At 57.4% G+C, this 18963-nt stretch overlaps 1 protein-coding gene across 3 annotated transcripts; it reads right to left on the bottom strand.

The window, feature by feature from the left end:
* Nucleotides 1–4: 4 nt before the first annotated feature.
* On the bottom strand, nucleotides 5–10331 carry LOC127542055 (uncharacterized). 3 transcript variants are annotated; one of them, XM_051967526.1, is made up of 4 exons: nucleotides 9654–10331; nucleotides 9145–9334; nucleotides 252–318; nucleotides 5–92 (listed from the first exon to the last, which is right to left on the bottom strand). In XM_051967526.1, the coding sequence occupies exons 1-4, from the start codon at nucleotides 10105–10107 to the stop codon at nucleotides 81–83; spliced, it is 723 nt and encodes a 240-aa protein (XP_051823486.1). In that variant the 5' UTR covers nucleotides 10108–10331; the 3' UTR covers nucleotides 5–80. The 3 variants fall into 3 exon arrangements, with proteins under 3 accessions (XP_051823486.1, XP_051823487.1, XP_051823484.1); XM_051967527.1 differs by having other exon boundaries at nucleotides 33–125; nucleotides 285–318; XM_051967524.1 differs by having other exon boundaries at nucleotides 81–318.
* Nucleotides 10332–18963: the final 8632 nt, after the last annotated feature.

The following is an 18963-nucleotide window of genomic DNA, read 5'->3' as shown; positions in this document are numbered from 1 at the left end:
GTGTAGACACCGGGTGCAGTGACAATCAGCAGGTGGGTTCTGAGGCCGGCTAGCAGTGTAGACACCGGGTGCAGTGACAGTCAGCAGGTGGGCTCTGAGACCAGTGAGCAGTGTAGACACCGGGTACAGTGACAGTCAGCAGGGGGTTCTGAGACCAGTGAGCAGTGTAGACACCGGGTACAGTGACAGTCAGCAGGGGGTTCTGAGACCAGTGAGCAGTGTAGACACTGAGTGCAGTGACAGCAAGTGGATTCTGAGACCAGTGAGCAGTGTAGACACCGGGTGCAGTGACAGTCAGCAGCCAGCAGGGGATTCTTTCTGAAATAGATCAATGACACAGACAAATGAAATTGACCACAAACCCGCGATTGCCGGGGGATTCTCCCCTGTTCCGTCTCCTGCTGGGATATTCTACTGGATTATTACCAGCAAGAGTGAGAGAGGGGGGAGGGTTGCTGGGAAGCTTTCTCAGCCCCTCCTCCATCTCAGGGAAAAACCCCTTCATGATATCTATGCTCCTCCATCACTCTGCCAGAAAATCCGCCATCAAATCCCACCTTGGATTCCTGACCTTCTCTCCCGCCAAAGCACACCCGGCTGGGTCCGAGCCCTTAAGCTCCCGCTATCCCTTGTGCAGGGCCTGGCGGCCCCAACCCCGGCCCTGGGCTAGTCCATGAAAATTAGCGACACGAATGTGTTCGAAAATCACTAACACAAGTGTTTCCACTCGCTGGAGGAACATCCCCCAAAGCTGTTCTGCGAACCAGGAGCCGAGGAGAAAATAAGTGACAGACTTGCCGGGCCGCAGAAGGGACGCTTGCCTGCTGGCTGCTCCTCGGGTAACCGGGTACCGAGGGGCCGTTTTGGTTGTTTTTAAGAGATCCGGTGACCGAGCTGTCGCCCGAAAAAGATTCCGTTTCTATGATTCTGGCGGTATTCCCAACATGGCTTAGAGCCACAATTAGGGTCTAAAAGCTTCCTTGTCCCCGACCCTAAGTGTCCCCGACACCTAACGGTGTCCGTGCTCTGGGGCTTCCTGCTCTGCAGAAACCAAGGTTTGGCTTAAAGAGAATCCCGTGGCTCCGAACCAAATGCTCTCCTGGTGCAACACTATGCTATCCACGGGACTGCCATTTATCCACCTGCCTGGGTTGGGTGAAGCGGGGATCACCCCCCCAAGTACCAGAGCAGGGAAGATATTATTGTTATTATTATTAATTTTAACTTATGTATTTAATATTTTCCCCAGGTACATTCAAAACAAATTTACATTTTGTAAATTTTTTGTTATAGATTCTCTCTTATCCCCCTCCTCGATTAAGAAACCGCGTGATACATTTCTATAGAAAACAGATCTCCTGCTAATGAAAATGAAAACCCTCAAGAAAAATAAAATAGAGAGAGAGAGACAGAGAAAGAGACAGAGAGACAGAGAGAGAGGAGGAGAGACAGAGACAGAGACAGAGACAGAGAGACAGAGAGAGAGGAGGAGAGACAGAGAGACAGAGAGAGAGGAGAGAGACAGAGACAGAGACAGAGACAGAGAGACAGAGAGAGAGGAGGAGAGACAGAGAGACAGAGAGAGACAGAGACAGAGAGACAGAGAGAGAGACAGAGATAGAGAGACAGAGAGAGAGGAGGAGAGACAGAGAGACAGAGAGAGAGACAGAGACAGAGAGAAAGAAAGAGACAGAGACAGACAAAGAGAGACAGAGAAGAAATGAGAAGGGAGAGGAGAGAGAGAGCGATTTTCAGACACAATCGGTTCCTCAGAGAAGATATTAATCAGTAGTTCCTATGGGAAAAAAGCTGAGAATTGTAAGGGATAGTTCCCAGTCCCCTCCGAGTCCGGCCTCCCCCGCTCTGGCCTTCACTCTTGTAACAGCCTCCCAGCCGCTGCCCAGTCGCTCCCCGCTCCACTCTCTCCTCTGAACAGCTGCCACGGGGGTTTCCTAAGGTCTGGGGCGGCCACGTCACCCCTTCACTCAGCAGCGACATTCACTGGCTCCCTGTTGCCTCTAGGACCCGAGAGAAACTCGTTAACTCTCTGGTAACTCGGCTCGTCACCTTCGCAGCCTTTTCCCCGTTAGCTCCCTGCGCGCTCTGAGCCAGCCTGGGGCTACTCGCCGTTCCTTGCACATCACGTCATTGCCCATCTCCGGGTCTTTGTCCTAGAAACAATCTTCGGCATCCCCCCTCCCCTCCCCCCCAGGTTAACCCAGACTTTGTATCTCGAAGGTGCCCATTTTAAGCATAGAATCTTTTCCCATCGAGATGTAAGCTCTTTGGGGCCACTAGGGGGCGCAGTGGACAGAGCCTCAGCCCTGAATTCAGGAGGTCCTGAGTTCAAATCTCACCTTAGATACTTAGCACTGCCTGGCTGTGTGACCCTGGGCGAGTCCCTTACCCCCGACTGCCTCAGCGAAAACTAAATAAGTAAATAAATAAAAATAATAACAAAAAAAGATGTAAGCTCTTTGTTTCCTTGTTCGTCATTCCAGGATACTTAATTCACGCCTGGTGCACAGAAAGTGCTCCCTCCCGGCTCTAAGCGAGCAGAGCTCTGGAGTTCAAGTCATGGCTTCACTATTTAGATTTAAGGTCAATCACTGAACCTCTCCTTAGGTCTCAGTTTCGTTTTTCTTTTTTTTCCCCTGAGGCAACTGGGATCAAGTGACTCGCCCAGGGTCACACAGCTAGGAAGCGGCTGAGGCCGGATTTGAACTCGGATCCTCCTGACTTCAGGGCCGGTGCTCTCTCCACTGCGGCGTCCAGCTGCTCCAGTCTCAGTTTCTTTAAATGTAAAAAGGAAATAGTTGCACTGGAAACCTTCCACCCTGAAGTCGGATCCCGCTCTCACAAAGCATCGGGGTCAGGACGCGGGTCCCGCTGTCCCGGGCCCGGCTGGGCTCCAGAGGAGGAATGGTGCTGACAAATGGGGGGGAGGGAGGGGAGGGTGTCCAGGAGGTGGGAGGAGGGGTGTCGGGGAGACCAGAAAGCCCGGCCCCAGGAGGGGCAGATGTACCCCGAATGTTGGGCTTTTTCTCTTCTCAGAGGCCAGGGGAAGAGCGAGAGGGAAGAAGAGATCCTGGAGCTGGAAAAGTAGAGGCAGCGGGCAGCCTCAGAGGGAGCGAGCTCCCCGTCGCTGGAGGGTTACAAGCAGAGCCTGGTGGGAATCCCAGCTCAGACGTGGACTGGGCGATTCTGCGTTTCCAGGAGCCAGCCCCAGTGTTTGGGGAAGGGGGGAGGGAGGAAGGTCCCGCCCCCGGGAGCCTCCCCAGGGCCACGGCCCAGAGGCGCCCACTTCCTAATTCTGCCCGAGACAGTTGGAGCTGAATCACTTGGTTGCTCCAGAGGGGCCAGCGCCTTCCGAGTCCTCCAAAGAAACGCCCGTTTCGGGTTCGACGCCCCCGGCCCCAGCGTTCGTGCCCGCGCTCGGCCCCCCTGCCCCTCATCCCTCGGCTGACACACGCCCCCTCCGCCGGCCCCAGGCCCGGGACACACAGGCAGGAGCTGCGTGGTCAGGCCCTGCCGCAGGCCGAGGGGGCGGGGGCCTCCAAGCCTGGCACTGGCCCCATCCCCGGCCCAGGCTCCCCTGGCTGCCTCTGGGCTCCTGGTTTCTGGGGGTTGGGCTGTAGGGGACTCTGCCGGCTCCTCCTTTCAATCCAAAGGCTTGTGACCTCCAGGAAGGTCTGAGCCAGAGCAAACTCCGAGCCAGAAGGCGCAAGGTGGCGGAGCCCCTGCCGCCCGGGGAGCGGGGCCAGGCCGCAGCGGGGAGGCTGGCGGCTGGGACAAGGCCGGGGGCAGGGAGCCAGGGAGGAGGCCGGCAGTGGGGACGAGGCTGGGGGCAGGGACGAGGCTGCAGCCAGGGAAGGAGGCTGGCAGTGGGGACGAAGCCGGAGCTGGGGCCAGGCCGCAGCAGGGAGCCAGGGATGAGGCCGGAGCCGGGAACTAGGTGGCAGTGGGGACGAGGCCCGAGCCGCCTGCTCTGCTTTTCTGCTGCTCCCAAAGGACACCTGGCCTCGGGCGCCGGGGCAGGGGGAGGCCTGCAGTTCGGCCCAGGCCCCTCTGGCTCCGGCGGGAGGCCCCGGGGCCTCGGGCCCCCTGTTAGCAAGGACCGGCTGCTCCCTGTCCCTGCCCAGGAGAGGTGGGAGGAGCAGCCCCACGTCGGGGAATCCAAGAGTGATTTAATCCAAGACTGATTAGAGACCTCTCCAAGTGAAAGTGAAAACCAGCAGGAAGGGGCTCATCCAAGGTCGCGGCCGCCGGGGCTAAAGACCGAGTCCCGCCCTCCAGCCGCTGGAGGGATCATTGTCCCATCGGGGCGGCGGTAACGTCGTGGACTCTGGCTTCGGCTCGGGTGCGAATACCTCCGAGCAAGCTGCTTCAACGCTGTCTGCCTCAGTTTCCTCATCAGTACAATTGGAGGGGGAGGGGCCCACGCGCTGGGCCGTCCGCACTTTGCCCCCTCACACTGCAAGGGACGCTTTCTCCGGTGACTTTTTAGCTTTGCACGCCCAGAACCCGGGGCCGGTACCAAGTAGGGGCTTAATAAATGCCGACTCCAGCCTCCCAGCTCCCCGCCCCCCGCAGACCGCCAAAGTCCTCCCGAAAACCAGAGCTTCCCCCAACCCCCGGCTGCCTCGGCCCCCGAGCTCCTAGAACTGACGGGCCAAGTCGGCCCCTCCTCCCCTCGTCCCTCCATTTGTACAGAAAGAGAAACTGAGGCTCGGGCGGCCGAGGACTGCCCTGCGCTCCCCGAGCTCCGGAGGCGCAAAGCCGGGATCTGAACCCAGCCCGCCCTGGTCGCACCCCGAGCAAAGCTCCCCAAGCCAGAAAGCGGAGCCCCCTCCCCGTCCCTACCCCCACCCCCCCACCCCCACCCCCGCCGCCGTGATTTTCCTCGCTTCTTACGGGAAAACAGCCGAGCCCGTTCCGGCCTCCGGCGCCTCCCTCCTCCCTGGGAGGACTTTCGGAGGGAGGCCGGGCCGGCCGGGAGGGAGCCAGGGAACACGCGCCCGAGTTCCTTTCCTCCCTTCCCTTCCCGACGCCCCCGCGTCTGGCTGGGGCCGAGCCACGTGGGAAGAGCCAGGCGGCCGGGGAAGGGGACGCGCGCCCGCTGCCCGCCGGGACGGAGCCGGGCCGCCCCCCGGCCCGCGCCCCCTCCGCAGCTGCGGGCCCCGCTCCGGCCGCTCCGAGCCCGACGGCCGCCCTTCCCGGAGGCAGGCTGAGGGGGCGCAGTGATCCCGTACCCGATCCCAGTGATCGCAGTGATAGCACGGACCCCAGTGCTCCCAGTGCCCGGGGCCCCTACCTGCGAGTGTCGGTCGGGCCGCTCCCTCGATCCTCCTCCTCCTCCTCCCTTCCCTGCCCGCTCTGAGGCCGGATCCCTCCTCCAGCCTTCCCGGGCTGCTTATAAAATCCTGCCGGTGGCTGGCCCGGCCCCCGGGAGGCGGGGACACGGCCCCCCCAGGCCAGTGGGGAAGGTTCGGGGCCGGGCCGGGCTGGGTAGTTCTTGGCCCGGGGGCGGCTAAAGGCTTCCTGCCTGTGCCGGCTCCGGAGCCCGCAGTTCCCGGGCGGCCCCTCCCCCACCGGCCAGAGACCTCCTGGCTCGGTCATCGGGCGGCCCCGGGGGCTCTTCCGGAGGGGGGGCGGGGCCTCGGGGGCCAGGTCCCGGCAGCGGTTCCAGTCCCGCCCCAGGTCCCGCAGCCCCGGCACCGGCGTCTGGGCCTCCTGCCAGCCCGTTACCCTGAGCGCGCCGCCAGCCCAGGTCAGGGCCAGGCCCGGCTCCCTGACATCACGGGCGGCTCCTGGGGCGCTCCCAGCCGGGCCCCCGGGGCCGCTTCTGGGGAGAACGGGGGTGACTCCCCCCAGTGCCGGGGCTGTCTGACACCGATGTCCTCCGGGGGCCACGGCGGAGCCGGCAGGGAGCCTGGAGGCTCGGGAGATGCGGGGGTACAGAGATGGGGGGATCTGAGGGTGCAGAGGTTGGGGGGATGCTGGGGCTCAGAGATGGGGGGATTCTGGGGCTCAGAGATGGGATGCTGGGGTTCAGAGATTGGGGGATGCTGGGGTGCAGAGGTTGGGGAGATGCGGGGGTCAGAGATTGGGGAGATTCTTGGGGTGCAGAGATGGGGAGGGGGATGCTGGGGCTCAGAGATGGGGGGATTCTGGGGTGCAGAGATGGGGGTTGCTGGGAGTTCAGAGATTCTCCTTTCCCTGTCTGGCTCTGACAAAAATAATGGTCACAGGTGGCGTTTCCTGAACATACATGGTGGGCTCGGGGCTGACCTCCACGACCTTCCCAGCTCCCTGTCACTCAAGGCCTTTCCACTGAGCTCCAGGCCTCCCCCCAGTCCCTGGGGGAAACCCCGGGCCCCTGGGATCTGGCGACTCGGAGCAGACCTCAGGCCTGAGGAGGCAAAGGAGCCGCTCTGGAGGCGGGAGCGGTGCCCAGGCAGGACCGACAAGGGGGCGCAGTCAGAGCTGAGGGGCCCTTCCCAAACGCGGGCTGCCTGGGAGCCGGAGGCAGGGGCGGCCACTTTAGCGGACGCAGCATTATGGGAGCGCTAGAAATCCCACAGTCCCTGAGGAAGCTTCTCCGAGTGGGAACGGGGCGCTGAGGCCGCTGTGGAGTTCAGGGCTCCTTGGAAGGGGCGACACGGCTCCTTGGCTCCCCTCGAGTCTCACTACAATCCCGCCTCCCAGAGGAAGGCTTCCCTCCGCTTGGCTCCTGGAGGGCAGGAGGCCCTAAGCCTTGGCCTGCAGGGTCAGCAGAGGCTCCGGAGCCTCCCCTGAAAATCCCCGTGTCCTCAGTGGCTCGCACACAGTGGGTGCCTAATCATGGTGACTGATTGGAGCTGGAGCCGGGAAACCAGTCTGGAGGCCCCAGAACCGCAGCACTGCGCCCCTTTCAGCCCTCTCTGGCCCTGAGGCTGCCACCTCCTCCCAGAAGCCCGCCCTGACTGCTCTCCCTGGCACTCACGGGACACTGGGTGTCTGGCCGCTGGGCGTCCTGGCTCCTCAGGCCTTCCCGGGCCTGTCTTTCTGACTCTCCCCGCCCCCTTCCCCCAAGCCTATACAAACACTGAACACCCTGAGGACCGGGATTGGCTCAAGTCCATCCTTGTCTCCCAGAAGGCACCTGGCACCTGCCCTGGCTCTGAATTAAACCTCTGGGACCTGGAGTGAAAGCGGATCCCATGAATCATCCGGGCCGGGGCTTCTCCCAGGCCAGCGCCCCCAGTGGGAGAACAAGTGTCCGGGTTCAGACCTGAGGGACAGGACCGGGAGAAGGTCCAGCTGCCCATCTTACAGAGGGGAAAACCGAGGCCCCCGACGCAGAGCTCTTTCTGCCGTAATTTGTCACGGGCGGGGCTAGTGCTGGATCTCAGCTCCCCTTCATGCCCCTGACCGTTCTGAGGCGCCGCTGCCCCCTGCGGTGTCCCCGGATTCCGGCCCTTGGGACCGAGACCCCCCAACCGTGATCGGCTCCATCTTGCAGATGAGGGATGGAGTCAGACCCTTTCTTTCCTGCCCCCTCCCCGCTTCTATTTCAGTGTTTTCCTATTTCCTGGCAAATATCATCGACAATATTTTATTTTCTACATAAAGAGTTTTCACTTCTGTGAGATCCCGGGTTCCAAATTTCCTCCTTCCTTTCCTTGCCTCCCCCGCCCCCCAAGACAGCAAGTGAGGGAGGTTAACCTTGTCCGGCTCCCAGACAGTCCCAGAAGCAGGATCTGCCCCCGAGTCGGCCCCGCCGCCCCTCAAGGCCACGCCCTTAGATGTCCCTGGTACACGCCTGACCCTCCGGTCCTCGGGCCCTGCAGCATCAGGAGCCGGAGCAGCTGCCCCCTGGCCCGGCCTGGGCTCCTCCTTTCCTCACTGGCTCCGCCCTGGAGGGCCAGGAAAGGTCAGGGGGAGCCCCGAGCCCTTGGCCTGGCAGAGGCCCCAGAGCTCCCTTTGACAACCCCGCGGTCTTCAGTGGGCGCCAAATAAAAGCCTCCCAGGGGCAGCCTCCCAATGCCAGGATCCCATGCTGCCCGTGTCGGGGCCGGGGAGGCCGGAGGACCTGGCAGCCTAGACTCTCCTCTCTCCGGCCTCCCGCCCCCTCGCCGGGCCCCTGTGCCGCCCCCTCAGCCCTCTCTGACCTTCTCAGGGTGGGCGCCCACAGCTCCGTCCGGCCTCCTTCCTCCCGTGCCTCTCTCAGTGACCTCCTGAAAGGCTCCTTATCCTCCCTACGCAAGTACCTGCTGACTTCCTCCCATCAGCCCGCTCCCAGTGGACACCCCTGGGTCTCCGTCAAGGCAGCCAAGGCGGAGTTGCCTCCGCCCCAGTCCGCTCCCCTCCTCAGCTTCCCCCTTTCTGTAGCGCAGGGGGAAGCGCTTCCCCCTGTGAGCCCCGGCCCAACTGCTATCCTCCCCCTAACCTCCAGGCCCAGGCCTGCAGATTCTCCCCGGGCCCGTCTGCCACCCGGGTGTGGGCACCTCTGCCACCCGGCCATGTCCACCTCTGCCACCCAGACATGGGCACCTCTGCCACCCGGCCGTGGGCACCTCTGCCTCCTGGCCATGGGCACCTCTGCCACCCAGCCGTGGGAACCTCTGCCACCCAGCTGTGGGAACCTCTGCCACCCAGCCATAGGCACCTCTGCCACCCAGCCGTGAGAACCTCTGCCACCCAGCCATGGGCACCTCTGCCACCCGGCCGTGGGAACCTCTGCCCGCTCCCGGGCACTGTGGCAAAGGCTTTCTGGGCTCTCCCGCTTCCACCCAAATCTTCGGTGAAGACCCGAGGCTGCCCTCACTCTCCCAGCCCCTCGACGCACTCCCAGCTCGGGTCTGACAGGCTCGCCGACTGTCCCCTACGCCCAGCGCCCCACACCCCACCTCTGCCTCTGAACGCGCAGCTCCCTCGAGCTCGATGGCGGGATTGTCGTGGCCGCCCGCGGAGACCTTTCCTGGTCCCCTGCCTGTCCGCACCTGCTCCCCCTGGAAGTCGCCAGCTCCTCGTGGACAAGCCTCCCCCCGTGTCCTGGAAGGTCCTCGAGGGCAGGGAGGGCCGGTTTTCTGACTTCCCAGCGCCCAGCGGGTGCCCAGCTCAGTCTGCTCTTAAGTCGGATTGAGTTCTACCATGTCTTACCTTTTCTGTGCCTCAGTTTCCTCTTTTGTCAGATGGGGGAGACCCCTGCCCGCGGCCTCCCGGGCTCGCTCCGAGCAGAGCTGCTTGTGCAGCTGGGAGCTGGAAAGGGGGGAGCTGTCGCTCGGGCTCCGGCGCTCGCTCCCTGGCAGCTCATGGGCAGAGGCTGGCGCTTCTGGACGGGAGCCTGGGGCTGCAGGGGTCAGAAAGGGAGAGGTGGGCTCTGGGGCCTCCCGGGAGGCTGCGCCCCACCCCCGGCGCCCGCCCCCACCCAGGGAAGCCAAAACAAAGGAGGAAGATTTCTCTGTGCAGCTGCTGAGGAGACAGGAGGGAGATTGGGTTACGAGTGGGTGGGGCAAGGAGCGCATCCTCCCTGCCCTCCGCCCCCCGCAGCCAGCCAGTGCCCACCGCCCCCCTCCTCGCCCTGGCTGCCCACTGCCCCCACACCGCCTGCCCTGGCCCGGGGCCCCTCGGGGGGCCCTCACCCCCCTCTGCAGCCTCTTTCTGCTCACCTGGCCTGTTCCTCCATCTCCTGGAAGGTCCCCATTCCTGCCCCCAGGAAGGGTCCCCAGGGAGGGCTGGAGGTGACTGGCCCTCCTTGGGCGCAGGGGGAGGCGGGCGACTCTCCTGGTCTTCTCGGAGAGACCCACAACTCTCAGGCTGCCAGCCCGTCACGTGAGCCAGCATGTGACAGCACTCCATCCTTGCCACCTGGAGAAGAGCCAGGGAGAGACAGGGAAGGCTGGGCCAGGGAGCAGGCGCCCGGTGGCGCCCTGGCCCGCTGGCTCCTTCCCCCTCCCCCGGGGGGTGGTTCCCCTGCCGCAGCCCAGGGCCCGGCTGAGAGGGGCCGGAGCTGGTTCTGGCCCGCCCTCTGCCCCGCGTGGTCCTGACGGTGATGGGGACATCAAGGCAGAGGTCTGGGTTCAAGCCCAGCCTGAGACAGGATCCTCGGGCTGGCCGTGTCATTTTCTTACCTGCAGGTAAAGTCTCTTAGACTCCAGGTAAGTGGCTGACCTGAGGTCACACGGGGCATCGATGGCGGAGTCCTCTCGGGCACCCTGGCTGCTGGCCGGAGGCCCCCCGGGACCGCGCCGAGCCTCCCCCCGGATTCTGAGCCTCCTCACCACGGAAAGGGCTTAGCTGCCAGCATGGACTCGGGGGAGGGAGGGCCAAGGCCTGCCTGTTTCTGGGTCTCTTGGGGGCTGTCATCCCCCTCCCTGGAGCCCCCCCTCTCCCTCTGAGCGCCTCCTTCATCCCCCCCACTTAAGGAGGGCTCTCCTCTCCCCACCTGGCGTGGCCCTGCCTCCAGATCCCCTTCCCTTTCCTTCTTCTCTCGATGGGTTGAAAGTTCTTTTGTATCCTCTGAGCTTAGCCTGGGACTCGGCATGCAGAAGGCGCTATATAAATGCTTATTGATTCAGCCGCCGATTAGCCATGTGACCGACCCCATGAAGGACTTAGCCACGGTCCCGGAGCGAGGGCCCGGTGCCCCTGGCAGGTGGGATCCCAAGCCTTGGGCCGAAGGGCTCCGCGGCCTCCTCGCGCCCCACGCCTCCTTCCAGGACCTGGACAGCCTCCAGAAGAGCGGGGCCTGTTGTTTTCCTCCTCACACCCTGGCTGGCTGGGCCCCTGCCACCTGGCTCCTCCCCAGAGACATTCGAGTCGGGGGCCCCTCTGCTAATCCACAGGCCGGGGGCCCTGCCCAGCTCCTCCGCCGTCAGGGCCCTCCCTTCCCCAGCCAGCCCAGCCCGGCCCCTTACAAACAAGCACTCTTTCCTGCGAGCCTCCCACAGCTCGAGCAGGTCGGGTGTTTTGATGGCCATTGTGTAGACGAAGCGACCGAAATCTCAGCCCCAGCCCGCTTGGCGAGCAGCCTCCCCCACTTGTCTCTGATCTCGGGGCCTTCCCTCGTGGATGCTCTCCAACTTGGGCCGTCCCAGGCTTGTTTGTCCGCTGTTGTTCCCATGCTCCCCCTCCCCCATGAGGCTGACCTGGAGGATAGGGATGGGTTTTGCCTTTTTTTTTTTTTTTTAATTTTTAGTGCTCAGCCTGGCACACAGTAGGTGCTTGCTTAACAAGTGATCATTGACTGGTTGAGACCCAGAGAGAATGGCCGATCGTCCTGGGATCACACTGTCTCAGGCCCGGGCACCAAGGCTGGCACTCTCCCAACCAGGAAATCCATCAGCCAGATTGAGGCGGGCGGTTGGGGGGCGGCTGGACCTCTCCAGCGGGGCATCTGGAGATGTTTCAGTCAAAACAGGCCCTGGGATCTTCCCCCCAAACCTTCCCCTCTTCTAAACCTCCCCCATTTCTGCCGTCCTCCCGACAACTCAGGCTCCCAAATTTTATCCTTCACTCACCGCCCCCCCCCCAATTCCCTCAGTTGCCGAGTCTTGTCATTCCTACTTTCCAGCATGTCTCACATCTAGGTCCTTCATTCACTCACATAGCACCGGCCTGACTCAGGATGTCATCCCCACGGCTGGACCATTGAAATAACTTTCCCAGTCCCACGGTGAGCCGGGGCTGGGCCGGAGCCCCCTGTTTGTACCCCAGTCACTCAGTCTGGCCCTGGAAGGGCAGTCATGGATGGGAGTGAGCCCCAGAGCAGCTGAGCCAGGGAGACATGGCAGCCTGCGGGGAATCCGGAACCGAGGGAATTATCTAAGGAAGCCAGGACTCCTCTCTCTATTGCTGTAAAAAAGTTTTTCTTTCTTTCTTTCTTTCTTTCTTTCTTTCTTTCTTTCTTTCTTTCTTTCTTTCTTTCTTTCTTTCTTTCTTTCTTTCTTTCTTTCTTTCTTTTTTCTTTCTTTCTTTCTTTCTTTCTTTCTTTCTTTCTTTCTTCCTTCCTTCCTTCCTTCCTTCCTTCCTTCCTTCCTTCCTTCCTTCCTTCCTTCCTTCCTTCCTTCCTTTCTTTCTTTCTTCCTTCCTTCCTTCCTTCCTTCCTTCCTTCCTTCCTTCTTCCTTCCTTCCTTTCTTTCTTTCTTTCTTTCTTTCTTTCTTTCTTTCTTTCTTTCTTCTTTCTTTCTTTCTTTCTTTCTTTCTTTCTTCTTTCTTTCTTTCCTTCCTTCCTTCCTCCTTCCTTCCTTCCTTCCTTCCTTCCTTCCTTCCTTCCTTCCTTCCTTCCTTTCTTTCTTTCTTTTTTCTTTCTTTCTTTTTTCTTTCTTTCTTTCCTTCCTTCCTTCCTTCCTTCCTTCCTTCCTTCCTTCCTTCCTTCCTTCCTTCCTTCTTTCTTTCTTTCTTTCTTTCTTTCTTTCTTTCTTTCTTCTTCTTTCTTTCTTTCTTTCTTTCTTTCTTTCTTTCTTTCTTTCTTTCTTTCTTTCCTTCCCTTCCCTTCCTTTCTTTCTTTCTTTCCTTTTATTTTTTATTAAAGCTTTTTATTTACAAAACATATGCATGGGTAATTTTTCAACATTGGCCCTTGCAAAGCCTTCTGTTCAAGAATCATTTCACATACTGAGCAAAAGACAGAAGATGCTGGATGAATGGTCTGGAGCCATAGAGACAAAATGGAAATCGAACATCTCAGGAGAAAGCTGTTGATCCCTAAAGCGTCTCAAGCAGAAATGTTTGAAATGAAAGGAGACCATTAGCGTTCTTTGGCTGAGATTCACTGCGGGTGATGGGTCAATCCCAACAAGCAAATCAGAAGCCTTTGAAATAGGCCAGAAGAATCTCCCACCCGTGCTTCCTGTGAGCTGGGTCTGACCCCGAATGTCGGGGTAGGAGATCCTGGACTCCCCAGAGAAAGCCCGCAAAGACAGGGAGGAAGCCATCGTGGAGCCGGCCACATACAGCAAGAAGTCCTGGAAAGTCAGCACGCCGAGGACACGCTCATCGAGAGACAATCCGACCATTGGATGCTCCGAGAGATAGGGGAGAAGGAGGGGAGCCCTTCGCTAGCGTTTCTCCTTTGTTTTTGGAAACGGGGGTGGTAGTGCATCTGTCATCTGTGCTTTCTCAGGATAAGTTCCCAGGACTTTTATTTTGGCTTTCCCATGTGCTTTTATGTTTAATATCAGGGGACAAAAGCTAGTTAACCCAGAGTTTTCGGTTTTCATCTGAAGTGGTGAATATGGGAATACGGGCTTTTTATACACCATGTTTGGCTTAATAATTCTAGTACATGGTGATTTCACAATGTCAAGAGTTTCCATGGTTATATATAAACACACACACACACAAACTCACCCACAATCACACACACACACACTCACACACATTTACACACACACACTCATACTCACACTCACCCACACTCACCCACACTCACACACACACACATACACCCTGACTATATATTAGCCATGGTAGGGGAAAGAGGGGAAAGGAGATCACTGGTTCCCGCCCCAGGCACAGTTTTTGTGGTTATCTGAGGGTAGCAGCTCCTGGCTGGTGTCCGGTGCGGTGCTCGGTCCTTCCGTGAGCATCTCTGTGCCTTATATCATTTCAATGTGTCCACCTTTATGAGACTGCAACTGTAAAAGTGTCTTTAAGGCAAAGTTTTAACCAGGTAATTTAGCCGGAGAAGGGCAGAAATAGTCCACATTCTATTAGCTTTTGTCTTTCATGATACATTGTTGGTGAAACTGTGAACCGGTCCAACCATTTTGGAGAGAGACCTGGAATTAGGCCCAGAGAGTTGTGTATACCCTCTGTGTAATCCCCCCATTAGGTCTGTCTCCCAAGGTGATCAGGGGAAAAGGAAAAGAAAGAGAGCTGGTGCTGTATCCACTGCGCCACCTAGGTGCAGTGCAGGGAGTGCCAGCCCTGAAGTCAGGAGGACCTGAGTTCAAATGTGACCTCAGACACTTAATGCTTCCTCCTGTGTGACTCTGGGCAAGTCACTTAACCCCAATTGCCTCAGTAAAAGAGAGAGAGAGGAAGAGAGAGAGAGAGAGAGAGAGAGAGAGAGAGAGAGAGAGAGAGAGAGAGAGAGAGAGAGAGAGAGAGAGAGAGAGAGAGAAATGAAAGAAAGAAAGAAAGAAAGAAAGAAATGTGTTAAGTAAGCCCAGCGACATCATTTGTATTCTAAATGATTGTGTGGCTAAGATGCACAGGCTATGTAATAAAATAAAAGGGGGGATGACACCCACATTTTCTCCATCTTTCAAAAAATGCTTCTCATGATCCTTCCCTTCCTCTGGCCCTGAGTCTGTGCCCCCTCCCGTGGCTAGGCGGTGTCCCCGACAGGTGTCTCCCCTCCCTTTTCTTTCTCCTCCGAATTCCGGCCAATCAGGCTCCGCACCTCCGGGTTCACATAAACTACTCTTCCTAAAGTGACTGGTGATCCCCGAGGAGCCGAAAGCAACGGCCGCTTCTCATCCCCATCCTTAAGCTCTCCACAGCCCCCGCTGCTGTTCCTTCCTCTCCCCAGAATAATCTCTTATCTCTGAATTTTCACAGCTGTGAAAACCAGCTTTTAGCACCGTGCTTGGAACTCGGCAGGAGCTTAATTAATGCACATTGGATTGGAAAGGAGGAGTCGCAGCGTTCCCGAAGGGTCCTCAGGGAGGGAAGTACGGCTTCAATGTAGAGTGTGTGGAGGGAGGAAAGTAAGATTTCGGAAGGGAACAGTTTGTGCGGGGACTTCAAAGCCAAAGGGAAGGCTTCCTGTTGGTCCTGGAGGCCGCAGAGAACCTTTGAGCTCCTCAGTTCCACCGCTGGACTCTCCTGGTCCCCGCCCACCTCTCCCACCGCTGCTCCCCAGACTTTTTCTGGAACCTCTTACAGGCTGCGCCCCCCCAAGGCCCTCGCCTCTCCCGCCGGGCTTCTGGGGGGTCCGTTTCTCGGGTCTCCTCCCACAAGATCGATGGCAGCATTTCAAAGTAGGTGTTCCCAAGACAGCTGAAGTGAAGTCCCCCAAAAGCTCGCTTCTTCCAGTGTCGTGGAGGGCGCCACCATCTTCCCAGTCTCTAGGCTCACACATTAGGGGCCAGCCATGACCCCTTACAAGTTGCTAACTCTCTCTCTGTCTCTCTCTCTCTTTCTCTCTATCTCTGTGTCTCTCTCTGTGTCTCTCTGTCTCTCTCTGCCTCTCTGTCTCTCTCTTTCTGCTTCTCTCTGTCTCTGCCTCTCTGTTTCTCTGTCTCTATCTCTATCTTTCTCTGTCTCTGTCTCTGCCTCTCTGTCTCTCTTCCTCTCTCTCTGTTTCTTTCTATCTCTATCTGTCTGTCTGTCTCTGTCTCGCTGTCTTTTTCTTTCTCTCTCTTTCTCTGTCTCTGTTTCTCTCTCTGTCTCTCTCCTTCTTTTCTCCAGACACTGTCACCCTCCTGTACAAGCCCTCATCTCCTTCCTATCCAGACCACGAACCTCCCTGACTTCCTTTAAGCGCCAACTGAAATCCTACTTTGTACAGGAAGCCTTCCTTAAGCCTTCTTACTTCCAGTGTCTTTCCTGGGTTAATCACTTCCTTTTCATCCTGTGATAGCTGCTTTGTATATTTGCCTGCTGTCTCCCCTTTAGGCTGTAAGCTCCTTGAGGGCAGATATTGTTTGTTTGTTTTTTGCCTCTTGTGTATCTCGGCACCAAGTCGGTGCTTAGTAAGTGCTAATGGGTCAATTAATTGGCTTAGACTATTGCATTAGCCCGCTGGGGGGTCTCCCCGCTCCCTCGTCTCGTCCATGGGTCCTCCTTTCTGACATGATCTGTCAGCGTCCTTGTTTCCGGCCTTTAAAAACAGCTTTTTAAGCTGCCATCTCTAGAAATGCCTTTTCCTTTCACCTTCCTGGACTTTAAATTCTTTTCCTTTCACCTTCCTGGACTTACTGCTCATGCGCCTGCCTCGGTCTGTCTCCTCCAGTTAAATTAGCCCCTTTTTGTCCCGCCCTCCCCCTTGGCCACCCCCAGAACTGTTTTAATAAGAAAAAGCAGGAGAGAAACAATCTGGCAAAACTGACCAATACACTTAAAACTACAGGCAACGATCCGGCCTCCTGGGCCCCAGCTCCGCCAAGGGGTGGGACAGGGCCGGGCCCTTCTGGCCCTTCTGTGTCTGTGATTCAGACGCTGTCGTCCTTTGGGTTAACACCCTGCAGTTTCTCGGCTCCGCGACTTCATTTTGCATCAGTTTATGTGAGTCTTTCTCTGCTTCTCTGTCGTTTTTTCCGTCTGTTTCTCAGAGTTAGCTCAGTCATAGTCTATCCCATTGGTGGACAATTCCTTCAGCCGTTGCCCCATCGATGGGCGTCAACTGGCTTTCCAGGTCTTTGCCTACGCAGAAAAAGCGCTGCTATAAACACACATTACATACATGTATACACAAACATACATGCACATATAGCACACGCACGGGTATGCATATAAACATACGCGCACATGTGTGTACATAAATATGATCACACATATGTATATAGCAATACACGTGTATGCCTATAGACATATATGCAATATATGTATATAAATACGCATACATATATGTATATAAACACACAGGCACACATAAGCATATAAATACGCACTCACATACATGTATATATAAATACGCATGCACATATATGCATATAGAATATACACATGCACGTACATAAACACACACAAATACATACATGTGCATGCACACATACACGCATACAATTTCACAACACGCGTGCACATGCACATACATGTGTGTACACGCACCCACATGTATGTGTAAATATACACACATGTATGTGTGTATGTATGTATAAACATATATTCACAGACAGATATAATGGTGCCTCTGGAGCGCGTGTGCATGTGGGCGGTTCTCTTGGGCGCGCGTCCGGTAGTGGAATCTCTGGCTCAGGGATAAGGCCATTTTAGCGACTGCTTTAGTGCCTCGTCCAGCGTCACGGCCAGGAAGCGTCCGAGGTCATTGTGGAACTCGGGAAGATGAGCCCGGGGCGCGGGGCGCCATGGCGCCACCTAGCTGTCTCTCTATGAAGCACTTTGGGCTGTTCAGTCCCGTTCAGGGTCTGTGATAGAGACTCAGTGCTCGTCGCCGGCCGGGCTGCTTCTTGGGGGTTTCCCTGCCCCCAACAGCAGAGGGCCCTCTGGGGGCTGCCCTTGAGCCCCGGGTTCATGATCTTGCCCTTTTGTCTGGGGTAGCCCCCCTTCTTCCCGGCCCCCGGACCTGCTCGCCCCCTCGTCCCCGGACGCCGCGGGTTCTCTTTCTGCGGGGGGTTCTAGACTCTGGCCGCCCCTTCCGACGCCAGGTGGCCCCCCGGGTCCTCAGCGCGGCCTCTCTTTAATAGGTCGCAGGGCGTTCCCCGCGTGCCAGCTGTCCCGTAGCCTGAGCCGCCGCGGCGTGGGCAGCATCCCGGGGACGGGCGCCTCACTCCCCAACCACCCCCCAGCTGGGCAGCTCGTTCTCCCCCCCGCCCCACCCCAGGCCGGGCCTTTGCTCGTCAGCACACGCGGCTGGAAGCGGGGTCCGGCGGTTCTCGCCCGAGCATCACTTCCCAAGGTGTCTCTGGGCAGTTGGGAAAGCCCTGTTTCCGTGGCGTCCCCGTCCTCCAGATCCATCCGCCGACAGCTCCCGTAGGGCTGGAAGTCGGTCAGCAGTAGCCGGAGACACAGCGGAGTTACCTGAACTCCCTCACCAGCTGTGTGACCTGGGAAAATCACTGAACTTCCGGATGCCTCAGTGTCCTTACCTGTAAAATGGGAATCATAATACCCCACCTCCCAGGGTGTGAGGACCCGAGAGCCAATAACCGTACAGCTCTTAGCGGGAGGCCTGGCACACAGCAGACGCTCTGTAAATGTGAGCTATTAGCTCCTCTTCCCAGGCCGGGGGGGGGGGGGGGGGGGGAGCCTTCATCTAATAACTACTTCCGCACAATTATACCATGACATTTCGACACTCGTACACTTACGCAACGCCTGGAGCTCACGGTGACACAATGTTGCCGCAAAACCGTTACAGAGCAATCTCCGCACGGTCAGACAGCAGGTCTTCCAGTCAGTTTCCAATTTGTTAACAGTATTTGTCCAGAAAAACAAACAAACAAACAAACCTCAACTGGACTGCAACCAAACGGGGCCAACTAATGACATCCATTAGTACAATTGGTCTCAACTTGACTCCCCCAAATCCGTTAAGATTCAAGATACATCCTCGTGGATGGAACCCACCTTCCACCCAACCGGAGATTTAGGGGTTAGGTTCAACGTGAGGAAGGGCAGCCAACCATTCACCTAGCATTTATTAAGCGCCTACTGTGTGTTAGCCACCGGGCTAAGCCTTGGGTAGGTATTCTGCCTTATTATAATGCACCTAATGTGGAAGCGCCGAATTGGGACAAGGGGACACAATGTGTGCATTCGTTTTATCTGAATTTGCTTACTTGGACAGAGATTTGTTTGTTTTCTCTTTGTGGGGGAAGGGTGTGGGAGAAAAAGGGGAGGAGCGAGGGTGCTAAAGAAAAAGAAAACAACTTAAAAAGGAGAAAAGAGGCCCATTGTGGCGATACAAATAGCGTATAGAAGAGAGGCAGAGGAGCAGGACATTTGGAAAAGCCATGTGGAATTGGTCCTAGAATCTGGAAAAACAAAGCCAGCTGTATGAGACGGAAGTGCAGCCTTCCTGTGCTTCTCTTTTTCTGTTCTAGTGTTTATGGATATTTGCCAAGTTAAGAAGAACAGAAAGATAGTATTCATATATTATGGGACCGCATCATCCCAGGAAAGATTAAATTTTCTGGGGGTGGAGGTTCAGAGTAATGACCAAATTACTGGATTTTTTTTTTTTTGGTTCCTCTCTTGCATAAACATATCCATTTTTTCAATGAAAATCAAAGCCAACAAAAATCTAAATTAAATCAGTGAAGATTCCCAATAACTCCCACTACAGTG

Source organism: Antechinus flavipes, chromosome 6 (assembly GCF_016432865.1).
Source record: "Antechinus flavipes isolate AdamAnt ecotype Samford, QLD, Australia chromosome 6, AdamAnt_v2, whole genome shotgun sequence".
Classification (NCBI taxonomy): domain Eukaryota; kingdom Metazoa; phylum Chordata; class Mammalia; order Dasyuromorphia; family Dasyuridae; genus Antechinus; species Antechinus flavipes.
Note: the sequence above shows the minus strand (reverse complement) of the source record. Positions and strands in the feature narration are given on the sequence as shown.

What these genes read in the sequence shown, in the direction of transcription:
- LOC127542055 (XM_051967524.1), bottom strand. Translation starts at nt 10,107, where the DNA reads ATGACACGGCCAGCCCGAGGATCCTGTCTCAGGCTGGGCTTGAACCCA. An exon ending in GAGATGGAGGAACAGGCCAG is followed by an intron (nt 9,335 to 9,653) that starts GTGAGCAGAAAG and finishes TGACCCCTGCAG; the next exon opens with CCCCAGGCTCCCGTCCAGAA. An exon ending in GAAACTGAGGCACAGAAAAG is followed by an intron (nt 319 to 9,144) that starts GTAAGACATGGT and finishes GATCTATTTCAG; the next exon opens with AAAGAATCCCCTGCTGGCTG.